At 36.7% G+C, this 14022-nt stretch overlaps 1 protein-coding gene across 8 annotated transcripts in view; it reads left to right on the forward strand.

The window, feature by feature from the left end:
• Positions 1 to 14022, forward strand: part of Osbpl9 (oxysterol binding protein like 9) — a 141634-nt gene that overhangs the window by 123694 nt on the left and 3918 nt on the right. For all 8 annotated transcript variants that reach the window (XM_013358926.4, XM_005326079.4, XM_005326081.5 and 5 more), the window contains 8 exons: positions 4286 to 4398; positions 4510 to 4628; positions 7412 to 7497; positions 10015 to 10186; positions 11344 to 11428; positions 12317 to 12427; positions 12700 to 12763; positions 12868 to 13008. In XM_013358926.4, coding sequence (XP_013214380.1) covers positions 4286 to 4398; positions 4510 to 4628; positions 7412 to 7497; positions 10015 to 10186; positions 11344 to 11428; positions 12317 to 12427; positions 12700 to 12763; positions 12868 to 13008 — 891 coding nt within the window. The remainder of the gene's footprint in view (positions 1 to 4285; positions 4399 to 4509; positions 4629 to 7411; positions 7498 to 10014; positions 10187 to 11343; positions 11429 to 12316; positions 12428 to 12699; positions 12764 to 12867; positions 13009 to 14022) is intronic.

Genomic DNA, 14022 nt, shown 5'->3' on the forward strand with positions numbered 1-14022 from the left:
TGCTTTCATGGGGATTGGTACTATTGTTATGACTTGGGTTTGCTTTCTAAGACAGTACAAATTTGAAAATTATTATATGTGAATTTATAAGTAAAGTATGATGAGGTAGTCGCTAGATATTGGATGTTGGTTTCTTTTAATAAGAAATTTTATGTAGGGCCCTGGGGTTCTCTTAAATATTGAGAAATTTGGTATTTATCTATAGTTGCATCATAATGGCTCAACATCTCAGCTGTTATAAGAAAAATGATTACCAATTATGTTGGCTCATAAAGTTTTTTGACAGTGGATACAATTCAACCTTTGTGGGGAAAAGTGAAATATGTGATCTCATTAAAACAGGGTAGTCAGGGTTCAGAGTTTTGAGCCCACAGTTCAAAGCAAGCTGAGCAGTAGGACTTCATTTAGCATGGACTGATTGACTGACTGACCCATCAACTGACTTATTTCCTATCTCTCTTGCTATCTCTATCCATGTTTTTTTCGTTTGAGTTGGGATCTTGCTGTGTTCCCATACTGGCCTTGAATTCTTGGGCTCAAGCAGTCTAACCACCTCTGCGTCCCAAGGAACTGTGGCACACCATCTTGGTATCTTGTCTTTTTAAAAAATTATTATTATTTTTCTTCCTGGTACTGGAGATTGAACCCAGGGGCACTTTACTAAACTACATCCCTAATCCCCTTTGTGTTTTGATACATGTTTTCACTAAATTGCCAAGGCTGGCCTCTAATTTTTGATCCTCCTGCCTCAGCTTCCTAAATCATTGGGATTACAGGTGTGCACCAACTGGTTCTCTTCTTGATGGTCTGTTAGGAAATAAACTATTGAGATTGGCAAACTTCTAATTGCCAATGAAATTTCCCTTCAATTTTTTTCTAAAATTTTATGATTATGGGGCTAAAAGAAAATAAGCATTTATAAGAAAATTCCAGTTAAAAGGTTGATATCTGAGGTTCCATCATTGGGGTTTTTTGTTTTTTGTTTTTTAGTTTTTGGCGGGAAGGGTCCCAGGGATTGAACTCGGGCATTCATCCACTGAGCCACATCCCCAGCCCTATTTTGTATTTATTTAGAGACAGGGTCTTACTGAGGTCTTACTTAGCACCTCACTTTTTCTGAGGCTGGCTTTGAATTTTTCTAAACAAAACACAACTGAAAGTGTCTTGCTAGTAAATGGACTTACCCATTCTGTTAAAGCATATAATTATGTACAGTAAAGTATTTACTGTAATAGGCATGTCTGCAAGTTCATCTGCATACTGGTGGGCTGCTCCCACTCCTCTTTCTTTTAAGCTTTGTGCTTTCTGTGTGCCCTGCCCCTCAAATACACAGTTATGTACTTCCCATTTGAAAGGGTTCAGAGTCAATTTCTGTATGCATCTAATCCTTTCTGAGTTCCCTTCCCCACTAAATTTCACATAACTCTTAGATACCACAGTGTTTTGTTTACTTGTTTGCCTTTTGTTTTAAAAGAGGTTTTAAATCCCTTTAAATTTAGTGTGCTGGCTCGAGCTCCACACTGTCTTGTAACCTCACCCTACTCAAATATGGAATTTATATTCTTTGCCTGGCCTCTGTAGGCTTTGAGCTGTGACACCTGCTTACCATCAGCTGCACCTACTAGTTTTCTTGCTCTCATACCATTTTTCCCCCTCTTTCTCTGAAGAAAGAGAGCTTATTAGCTTAAGTCCTTTCATTGGCTAAAAATGTGTAGTGATGATAGCTTTCCTTCTCAACAGTGTTACTGAGCAGTGTGGTTTACACATTTATAAGTTAGATGAAGAGTACATGTTGAAAAGAACTTCTGCTTTGGAGTCAGATGGGTGTTTGAAATGGCTCCACTGGTTTCCAGCTATATGACCCCAGACCCCCATGATTGACCCTGTGAGCATCTGTGTTTCTGAGAATAATAATGCTTTTCTTACGGGGTTGTTTTAGAGTGTTTGGCACATTATAGGTACTCAATAAATTGTTATTATAATTAAGTTCAGAACTTTAATATTTTTGTACTTCATGATCCTACATTTCATTCTTGACAAGTGAGCCCATTGCAGATATACTGTCCTGTAGTTATCTGTGTTATTGTCTGATTAACTATATTCTTTAAATATTGCTCTAAATGAGGCAAACTGTAGAATGATTGAGGATTTGTCCCTTTTCTGTTCTGTACTCATCTGTGTTATTGTCTGATTAACTATATTCTTTAAATATTGCTCTAAATGAGGCAAACTGTAGAATGGTTGAGGATTTGTCCCTTTTCCGTATTCATATTATGGACTGGCTGAGGATTTGTACCTTTTCCATTTTGTTTTGTAACTTGAGATTGAACCCAGGAGTACTTCACCACTGAGCCACATCCCCAGTCTTTTTATTTTTTGAGACAGAGTCTTGCTAAGTTATTGATGGTCTCACTGAATTGCTGAGGCTTGGCCTCAAACTTGTGGTCTTCCTGCTTCAACCTCCTGAGTTGCTGGGCTTACTGACGTGTGCTACTGCATCCAGCTTAGATCTGGTTCCTAACCATGGGTAAAGAGAAAAAGCATAGCATAAATACATTTGACCTTTGGCATTTCTTCTAAAATATGATGTATGTTTTATAGGATTTCAAGTTAGGTCAGTTGATTTAAAAGATTTGACTATTTTGATGATTATTTAAAAAACCACAAAAACTTTGAAGATTATTTTCATTCAGTTCTTTTACTTAATGATAATTTAACTTCTTGGGTCTTTTACTTGAGTTTTCAATTGCCTCTCAAAACTGGTGAGATAAACATTAGTTATAGTACCTTGTAATGTATATTACTAAATTATCCAAGAAGCAATATTCAATTCTTGAAAAATAGATAAAAAACCAGGTAACCAGGGCAAACAATGTTTAATAAGAATACGTAGTGTAGTCTTAATAGGTGGTTATTTTAGTGTCTAATATAGGGATTTTTAGGGCATTCAGGCTTATTTTTTATAAAACTGTAATGGTGGGTACATATCATCATATATTTGTCGCTGATGATAACACATAGAATGCATAACACCCCACTCATATAACACCAAGAGTGAACCCTAATGTAAATCATAGACTTTGAGTTATGATGTAGAATTATCATTTGTAACGAGGGTACAAGTTCTAACAAGTGCGGGATGTTTGTGGAGGAGGCTGAGCATAGGCTTAAGGACAGGGAGTATAAGGTAACTCTGTACTTTCTGCTTAGTTTTGCTGTGAATCTCAAAGTGCTTTATAAAATAAAATTATTAATTTAAAGAAAAGATAAACAAGGGTAAACTTATATATAAATTAGAATATATAATGTTTTATACTTAAGATTTGTAATAAGACCATGATTATTATAGAGAACCATTTTATAAGCACCTGAAATGTGAGAAATTGGTTTTCTGATTTTACACTGAATAAGTAAACTACAGTCAGGCATGGTGGCTCATGCATGTAATCCTAGCAACTTGGGAGGCTAAAGCAAGTTCAAGACCAGCTTCAGCAACTTAGTGAGAACCTGTCTCAAAATAAAAATTAAAAAAAAAAAAAATTTAAAAAGGAGGGCAGATCTGGGGATGTGGCTCAGTGGTTAAGCGCCCCCTGGGTTCAGTCCTCAGTTTAAAAAAAAAATATATTCTTCAATTTATGTACAAATACTTCCCTGAGTAAATTGTGAACACAGATATAATAATCTAATACAAATAGCTTTCTTTAGACCTGTTGACTAGCTCATAAAGCCAGTTATCATAAATTTACTTGAAAAAAATGATTTTTAATTCTTTTAATTTCAAATTTTTTTTAATGACTGGAAAAGGTGTTAATACCATTGTGGATTTTATCAAAGGATCTCAAAAATGTGGATAAGACATCTTTCTGAGACTTAATATAAGACTGTTGACTTTCGAAGTTCTGGGAATTGTTGCTAAGTGTTGTGACACATCTGCATGTATCAAAGCAACAAAATCAGAAACAAACTCTAGTTTCAAACTTGAATGCAGAGGCAAAAATCTTACTAATTTTTGATTCCTTGTCGTAAAACGCAACTTGGTTGAATACACCATGCAAAAAGAACAAAACAAGAGACCTTGTCATCAGGCCTCACAGTTCAGTCTTGGTGACAGGGAGAGAGTTGGAATTGCTTGTGTGTGTGTATAACCTGAGAACTGTAAGAATTGTTTGTCATCCATCTATGTATTTTAGTTTTAAGTAATTTTATAAGTTAACATCTTGCTATGACTTCAAATTGCTTTCTTTAGCTTAAGAAGGTGATTATTATTATTATTATTTTTTCTTAGTTCTTCTGGTTCTGCCTCAGTCTTGACACACAGCAGTTCGGGAAATAGCCTAAAACGCCCAGATACCACAGAATCACTGAATTCTTCCATGTCCAACGGTACAAGTGATGCTGGTAAAGGATTTTTGAAAACAACATTTTTAATCTTAGAAACATTTGTAATACTGGTAGCAGCGTAATTTGGCCCAATTTAATACTAGTCTAAGAGGATCTGTTTTGTTTTAGACCTTTTTGATTCACATGACGATAGAGACGATGACGGAGAGGCAGGGTCAGTGGAGGAGCACAAGAGTGTTATCATGCACCTCTTGTCACAGGTTAGGCTCGGAATGGATCTTACTAAGGTAAGAGCTAAATTTGGGATTTGGTTTAAGACTTAATTTGTATGTGTGATTCCCAGGGATTGGGTGGTTATAGTACTTAGAAAAATGATAAAATTTATATGTAAAATGATATATTTGTGTTATGTGATTTAACATACAGACTAGTAATCTGAAAATTTTGTAAATGGTTGATATAAGCTCACTTATGATTTCCTGGAGAATATGAGTTGTGGAGATTAAGATTTGAATTTTATTTTATTTAAATGAGAAATAATAATGGGGACTTGGTTAGAAAGCAAAACCTCAATTGCAGTGATGTGTGCATAGAATCACAGTGAACAGAGTTCCAGTCTTAGGGTGGAAGGATCTGGGTTTACCTCCTACCTCTGGTAATGCCAAACCATCTGACCTTGAGCAAGTCCCTTCCTCCAGATCTCCTGCAAAGTGAACATACAGTGGCCTCCTTCTCAATGTTATTGTAAGGATTGGAAGATGCATGTTGAGCCATATAGTGGCTATATTCTGGATTTGAATTTGAATTTAAACCTGGAGCTTTAAACAGTGATTTAGGAGACTTAAGTCTATCTTTGTGTATATCTGCCACTGTGCTAAGCATGTTTAACTCCATTTTATAGATGAGGAAACTAAACCCAGGTTGAAAAAGAAAATTTTATTTTTAGTTGTAGATGGATAACAATACCTTTATTTATTTTTATTTATATTACTTTTTATGTGATGTCTAAGATTGAACTCAGTGCCTCAAAAAGCATTCTAGGCAAGCACTCTACCACTTAGCTACAATCCATCCCTCAGGTTAAAATTTGGCTGAGTCATATTAAGGTGGCAGAACACTGATTCTAACCTGGCTTGTGATTTTAAAATGTGTCATCTTTCCATTGTTGCCCTTGAAGTGAGGGTTTGAGCTGTGTAGCTTTCATTTCATATTGGTTGAATTATTGTATCTATCTTTAGAATTTTTGAAAATTTATTATTTTCACTTTATTTATGACAAAATGAACTCTAGTACTTTGTCACTGGTGAACTTAATCTTGATTTTGAATTTAGAGTTATTATGAAAAATGCTAATCCAGTAATACCTTTTAATAATTTATAGTCATGAGTCATTTAACCATAGGGACATGGTCAGAGAAATCTGTCATTAGGCAATTTTGTCATTGTGTGAACATTGCCTACACAAACCTAAATGGTATAGCTTGCCTCACTCCTAGGCTATATTATAATTTTATGGGATCATTGACCTATATGAGATCCATTTTGACCAGTTATATGGCACATAATTTTATCTATCATTGAATCTTTTATTTAGAAATATTTCACAAAACTAGAAAAAGTAGTACTACAATTCATTCTGAAAATTAAGAGACCCAGAATAGCCAAAGCAATTCTGAGCAAAAAGAATGATGCTGAAGGCATCATAGTACCAAACCAGAATTTATACTACAGAGAAAAACAGATTGTCACTGGCACCAAAATAGACATGAAGGCTAATGGAATATAATGGATGACACAAGACAAGCCCACATAAATACAGTTACCTGATACTAAAACATATGTTGCCAAAAACACGTTGGAGTAAAGATAGTCTTTTTAAAAAATGGTGCTAAGAAAACTAGATTTACATATGTAGAAGAATGAAGCTCTCAACCTGCAGGGAAGTCAACTCAAAGTGGATTAAAGTCCTAGGAATTAGAAACTTTTATTCTAAGAGGTAGGCCCATCGCTCCCAACATATTGGTATAGGAACCAACTTTCTTAACAATCCCCCTAGAGAGCAAGAAATAAAACTAATAGTCAGTAAGAGGGATGCCATCAAACTAAAAAAGCTTCTGTATAGAAAATGAGCATGAAAAGAGAGCCTACAGAATGAGAGATCTTTGCTACCTGCTCCTCAGGATATTAATACCCAGAATATATAAAGAACACAAAAAATCCATAAATGGGCAAAAAGAACTACACAGACACTTCTCAAAAGAAGAAATACAAGTGACCAACAAATACATGAAAAAATATCCAACGTCTAGCAATTAGGGAAATGCAAATCATAACCAATCTCACTCCAGTCAGTAATCAAGAATAATCAGGGCTGGCAAGAATGTGGGGGGAAAGATATACTCATGTATTGTTCGTGGGATTGCAAATTAGTGTATCCACTCTGTAAAGCAGTATGGAGGTTCCTCAAAATACTAGGAGTAGGGCTAGGATGTGGCTCAAGTGGTAGTGTGTTCGCCTGGCATGCGCGGGGCGCTGGGTTTGATCCTCAGCACCACATAAGAGTAAAATAAAGATGTTGTGTCTACCGAAAAACTAAAAAATAAATATTAAAAAATTCTCTCTCTCTCTCTCTCTCTTAAAAATAAAACAAACAAACAAAAAAACAAAACTAGGAATCCCCAAATGATCCAGCTATCCCACTCCTCCATATATTTCCAGAAGATCCAAAATCAGCATACTATAGGGAGACATTAGTGTTTATAGCAGCACAGTTCACAATAGTCAAACTCTGGAACCAGCCTAGGTATTCTTCAATGGATGAATAGATGTACTCAGTGAAAGGAAACTTGCACAGAGGAAATGACATTTGAACATGCAATACCCCTTTTCTGTTTTTCATCTGCTGGGCTAGTTAATGGGCATTTTGGAATAGATGAATTTGAGTGGTATTGTTTTAGAAACATGCCTGGGCAGTATCTGATAAGTGTTAAATGATTGGAATGAGTATTCTTTTAGCAGTTCAGTAATCTGTGTTTGGAATTTAATCCTCACAGGTCAATTATGTTTTTCAGGTAGTTCTTCCAACATTTATTCTTGAAAGAAGATCTCTTTTAGAAATGTATGCAGACTTTTTTGCACATCCGGACCTGTTTGTGAGGTATTTGAACACAGTAGTTTCTAGTTTTTCAGTTTTGTTACTCAATAGCCTTCTGCCTTTGCAGGATAAATGAATTCCTTCTCGCCTTTCAGACATTTCTGGGAAACAGCAGGATTGAATGTTTGTTTACATTATCTGGTGATGGTGATTTTGTAAGGCAACCAAGTTTACCACTTTAAAAACTTCTTAAGAACCGATTAATAGATGCCTAGTATGTATAAGGCCAAAATTATAGGCTTATTTGATCCAGACATTGATTATACTGTTAATTTATTTGTACTGTATCCTGGGAGAACTTCACTGAACTAAATTCAGAAAACTTTTCTAAAGGTTTCTAAACAAGAAAACATTTCTTATTTGGCAGACACTTTGTTATGAACTGGAGAAAGAAAAAAATTCTGTGTCTGCCCTCGAGTTTACAGTCTAGTGTCGGATTATAAACTTTCATAAATTTTAAACTTAAAGTTTGTACTCTTACATATATCCTTGTAGGATTGATTTATGAGGAAGCAAGTTCACATTGCTATTTTTATCGGTAGCAGGGAAATTTTCTTTGCAATCGGAAATGCTCTAATCTATTTTCTCTGATTGTATCTCTTGCCTTGGACTATGATTCACTGCAGTCAGACATAAATCCCTCAGGTTTCATGGTGATTGGGCACATAGGCTGACATATATGTATATATTTATTCCTTCTTGATGAAGGTTTTAGAGGACCAGATAACCAGTTTCAAAAAGGCATGAATACAAATACATATGGAAGTGTTTGAGTTAGTAGATAATCTAACAAATAAGCTCTTTTTAAAAAAAAAAAAATTGGTAGTTGAGATGTACAGCATGCCTTTATTTTATTAATTTTTTTATGTATTGCTAAGGATTGATTGAACCCAGTGCCTCACATATGCTAGGCAAGCATTCTGTCACTGAGCTACAGCCCTAGCCCCAACAAATAAGCTCTTATTGGTAATATGTGCAAGTAAAAATAGAAAGTATCAATTGTTCATTAGATCTGAAATTTAAGGGTTGTTTTTTGTTTTGTGGGGATTAAATTTTGTGGTCCTTATGAACCACCTGAATAAAATATAGCTAAAAAGCCAATAGGTGCTAGACATGTGGCCCATGCCTGAAATCCCAGCAGCTTGGGAGGCTAAGACAGGAGGATAGCAAGTTCAAGGGTAGCCTCAGCAGGTCAGTGAGGCTTGGCAAGACCCTATCTCAGAATAAAAAGGACTGGGGATGTGGCTCAGTCATGTGTGCCTCTAGGTTCAATTTCTGGTTCCAAAAGAAAGAAAAATGCCAATAGATGAGATTAAATGGAATATTGAAAATACTTGATTAATTAAAAAAAAGGAGAGAGGAGAAATAATGCCATGAGGAACAAAAAGGACATGGAGAAAACAAATATTAAGATGGTAGAGTTTAAGCTCATTTACATCAGTAATTATGCTAAATGTAAATATAATATGCCCACAATTTAAGAGAACAGAGATTGTCAGACTGGATAAAACAAAATGCAGCTGTATTGCCATTTCAAGGGGAGAGATTTGAAATATAAAGACATTGCTTGGTGAAAAGTAAAAGGATAAATTAAAAAAAAAAAAAAAAAAAACAAGGGGTTGGGGATGTAACTCAGTGACAGATTGTGTGCTTAGCATGCAAGAGGCCCTGGAGTTTAAAAAAGTAAAAGGGTAGGCTCCCAGGTCAAAATGGCAACCGGGCCTGCTGTTGCAGCATCAGGCCAGTAGCTGGATGGTGTCCGAAAATGTTATATTGCTGCAGGAGTCAATAAACTAGGAGTAATGAGAGATGATACAGTAAATGAGGATGATGTAAAAGAAGCCATAGAAGGTTTCCTGAGAACCTTCCAATCCCACCAGTTCTTCTCTGATTTTTCTGAGAAAATCATAAGACTGTAGAAGATCCAAAACAGTATAATTGTCACCTTGATTCAACTGACCTTTCTGAACACTGCCCAGCAATTGTATAACAGCCTTCTCAAGTGCACTTAGAATATTCATTAACACCATATGGAGAGAAAAAAAGAAAAACCTAAAAAATATAGATCATATGCTGCAAAGCCTTAATCAGTTTAAACTAATTGTATTCACATAGAATATATTTTCTGATCATGAAAGGATTAAATTAAAAATTAACAATAGATACAGGAAATATCTGTTTGTTAATAAAATAATGTACTTACATCAGGTTCTGGAACAGGCAAAACTAATCCATTGCACTAGAAACTAGAAGCACTGTTTGCTAGGGTGGAGAGAGGTGGTAGTTGCTTGAACAGAAGAATGATAAAACTTTCTAGAATAATGATTAAGTAAATGGATATGTACACTTGTCAAATTCTTCAAACACTAAGATTAATGCATTTAGTTATGTATGTTATACCTCAATTAAAAAAAAATTCTTAGGGGTAACTCTTGGTCCTGGGTCCTCTCCAATCCATGACTTAGGGCAGATATGCTAACAAAAAAGCAGGGCACTAAATTTTTTCTTTGTCTCTTGCAGCATTAGTGACCAGAAAGATCCCAGGGATCGAATGGTTCAGGTTGTGAAATGGTACCTCTCAGCCTTTCATGCAGGAAGGAAAGGATCGGTTGCCAAAAAGCCATACAATCCCATTTTGGGTGAGATCTTTCAGTGTCACTGGACGTTACCAAATGACACTGAAGAGAACACAGTGAGTTCTGCACCGACAGTTGTTTTATCTTAAATTGTACTGATGGAAAATTTTACTTCATTTAAGGGCAGATAACAGTGATGAAGGCAGTGAGCAAAATATGCTTACTATGCAAAGAACATTGTTGTCAAATTAGCATATTTTGAAAATAGGAAGAGTTATAGTGGAATGAGATGAGAACAGAGATTGAGAAATCAGATCATATAGGGCCTTGTACACCATAATGATAATTTTATAGCTTGTCAGAATCTCATTTTTGTTTTGAAAAAGTCATTATGATGAGTTTCTGAAAACCAGATTTAGAAGCAAGGAACCATTCATTATTCCAAGAGAGAGATGCTTGATTCCAGTTCTGTTTTGGTGGTAGAACTGGTAGATGGATTGGGGGAGGAAAGGTAAGGAAATCAATCAGAGATGAGCCCTTGGATGTGTGCTTCAGCAGGTGGCACTGTCATTTACTGGTAAGAAAATATTGGACCTGGGGAGGGAAAAAATCAAAGAGCTCTGATTTGAAATTAGAGTATAAGGGGTTTGTTAGACATGTAAGTGAAGTTGTCTGGAATCTGAGAGGGTAGAATATGGAGAGAGTTCTTAGCTGGAGATGGGACTTCCAAAATTTTAGTATGTTTAGATGGTATTGTGAAGTCTTACATTTGGATGAAATTATCTAGGAAGATAGCTTAGCTAGTGAAGAGGATGTAACCCAGAACTGAGCCCCAGAACTCTGTCATTTATAAGTCTAGGAACATTAATGAAGAGTTAGACACTAAAAGGCTTCTAAGGATGGAAAAGAAAAAGTTCCTAGTCCATTGTGCCTGCCACATAGTAATCTTTCAGTAAACATGAGTCTCTATAACTTTTCCTTCCTAAGTGACACATTACATATAGTCTTTACTAAAGATAATCAGTATATGTCTATTCACTTGACAGACATAAGTATCCACTGTGTCAGGCCTTTAGGATTGTCTTAATAGTCAGGGAGATTGACACAAACTGTAATAATAGTATTGTAATTGAGTGCCATAAAAGAAATATGTGTAGGGTGATTGGTGTGTATATAGGAGGGAGCAAAGACTCCAGTTAACAGATTTTCCGTATTGTCATTTGTTTTTGTATTGTCCCACATCCATAGGAAATTATGTTGTATTTGCTTGCAGGAGCTAGTTTCAGAAGGACCAGTTCCCTGGGTTTCCAAAAACAGTGTAACATTCGTGGCTGAGCAGGTTTCCCATCATCCACCCAGTAAGTTACACAGCTCTTCTGCAACATCCACTATGAAACTATTCTGCCTGCTGAAGATCATTAAAAATTCTGTAGCTGAGATTGCTTTAATTGTCAGTTGTATGGCTAGCTGTATCATCACCATTACCTGAAGTAGAAACTCAGTTGATTTGTTCTTATTGTCAATTTCTTGTATAAGTTTCAAGATTCTTAGTATCACTGACTAAATATATATATGAAAAGAAGGAATTTGGGAGATAGATGTGGTGGTACACAATTGTCCTCACAGCCACTCAGGAGGCTAGAGAATCATGAGTTTGTTTTATTTTGCTTGAGCAAAATAAAAAAGGGTTAGGGATGTAGCTCAGTGGTAGAGCACCCCTAGGTTTAATCCCCAGTATCATTTTATTTAAAAAAAAAATGGGGGCTGGATTTGGGAAACCAGTGCTTAATGCTTCTAAACTCACACATAATGCTCTGATCTAGAGAGACCTTAGCAACTTTTAGACAGTTTGTATAAATGATATGTATTTTTTATATTGTATATTCTGGACATAGTGGAAAGAATAAATATCCTCAACATCTTGTTTAATGAAGTATTAAAATTGGACGTATTGGATGGGCTCAGGTTGGGGCTGGTAATAGGCATGCTTGCTGACCAGAACACAAGACACTTTTGATTTTATGTCTCCTGGAGTGTCCACAGCCAAATTCATTTTAGAGGAGCTTTGAATGGGTGCTTACATTGGAGAAAGAGTGGAAAAGGCAAGTGGGTACCTCATGGCCTAATAAGGTTGTTCTTTGAGAGGTAAAGTACTTCCCTGAGAAGCCAGTTTTTTCCCCCAGATAGGGTTTAAAGAGGTAGCTGTAGCTATATAGTGCACTAATAGAAAACACTTTCCTATTCAGTTTCAGCCTTTTATGCTGAATGCTTTAACAAGAAAATCCAATTCAATGCTCATATCTGGACTAAATCAAAATTCCTTGGGATGTCAATTGGGGTGCACAACATAGGGCAAGGTAAGTTTGTGGGCATTGGGTGGACTACAGTGTTAGTAGGAGTTTGTATGTTTTCGAATACCTGATAGACACCTGTCTAGTAAGGGAAAATGGCTCCAGAAAGCCATACTGCATGCTATTGGGTGCATGAAAGCATATGTACTGGGATGAAGACAGGGGTGGGATACAAAATAGGTTACTCCTAAATCAAGTGAAGTATCCATTAGGCAAACTACAAAGCCTTGTGGCCAGTTGACACTATTAATCAGAGGTTTTATTCTTTCTCTCCCCAGGCTGTGTCTCATGTCTAGACTATGATGAGCATTACATTCTCACATTCCCCAATGGTTATGGAAGGCAAGTAGAGCCATTTCCATTTCTTCTGATCAGCAGAAGACCCCACCAAATCCATTCCTTTCCTCATAACTGTCAGCCTTACCTGAGAACTTTTGATTTTCCAGGTCTATCCTCACAGTGCCCTGGGTGGAACTAGGAGGAGAATGCAATATTAATTGTTCCAAAACTGGTTATAGTGCAAATATCGTCTTCCACACTAAACCTTTCTATGGAGGCAAGAAACACAGAATTACTGCTGAGATTTTGTAGGTATTTTGTTTTTCTCAGTGCTATTCCATTTTTCTGAAATACTTCCTTTTGTCTAAACTTCTTTGTTAGGGATTATTTTAATTGTTTTGTCCTTTTAAACTTGTAGTACATCTCTTACTAAAACCCCTTATGAAAAGGAGACCTAGAACTCAGGTTCATAAAAGTCAGGGGTCACTGATGAGACCTGCTTCCTCATAACCTGATTTGCAATGGGAACTGAAAGAGGTCTTCTACTTTTCTGGCTAACCCAGACCATGGATTCTTAAAGATTGGTCCATAAACTAGTCCTTAACAGCAGACTTTGTGTCCCCGGAGTGTCTCCCAAGTCTTCATAGTCCTTCCCTTTTCTGTGCCTTTGCTAGGGGGGTGGGTTCAGAGCTTGCCTGGAATGGGAGAGTGCAGTGTTGTGCCACTGGACTTTTCTCTGCCTTGGAAGGCCTTATTGGGAACAGTGTCAGATGGAAAATACATGACTGGTAAACCAGCTTTCCAGGGAGATGACTTAATGTGGATAACTAAATTGGCACCCCAAAACATCTTGAGCAGGTTGGGTCCAGGAACATAAGATGAAGTTTACAAAGAATCAATAACATTGTTGGATTCAGAAAATATGGAGGGCTTAGAGAGCAACATGAGTCACTGCTAAAAAACAGGAAGACAATGGAAGCAAGTCACCCTCCTTTTGAGGTAACCAACCCAACAGGAACTGTTAGCTCAACAGAATTTTCTGCCAATTAGAGCCATATGTAGTAGAAAGACTACCTTCAAAAGTTGTGAGCTTGCTGGGCACAGTGACATGCCTGTAATTCCAGTGGCTTAGGAGGCTGAGGTAGGAGGGTCATGAGTTCAGAGCCAGCCTCAGCAACTTAGTGAGGCCCTAAGCAACTCAGCGAGAGCCTGTCTCTAAAATAACATTAAAAAAGGTCTGGGGATGTGGCTCAGTGGTTAAGTGCTCCTGGGTTCAATCCCCAGTAACCCCCCGTACCGCCCACCCCCCCACCAAAAAGTTG

This window comes from Ictidomys tridecemlineatus, chromosome 11 (genome assembly GCF_052094955.1).
Source record: "Ictidomys tridecemlineatus isolate mIctTri1 chromosome 11, mIctTri1.hap1, whole genome shotgun sequence".
In the NCBI taxonomy this organism is placed as follows: domain Eukaryota; kingdom Metazoa; phylum Chordata; class Mammalia; order Rodentia; family Sciuridae; genus Ictidomys; species Ictidomys tridecemlineatus.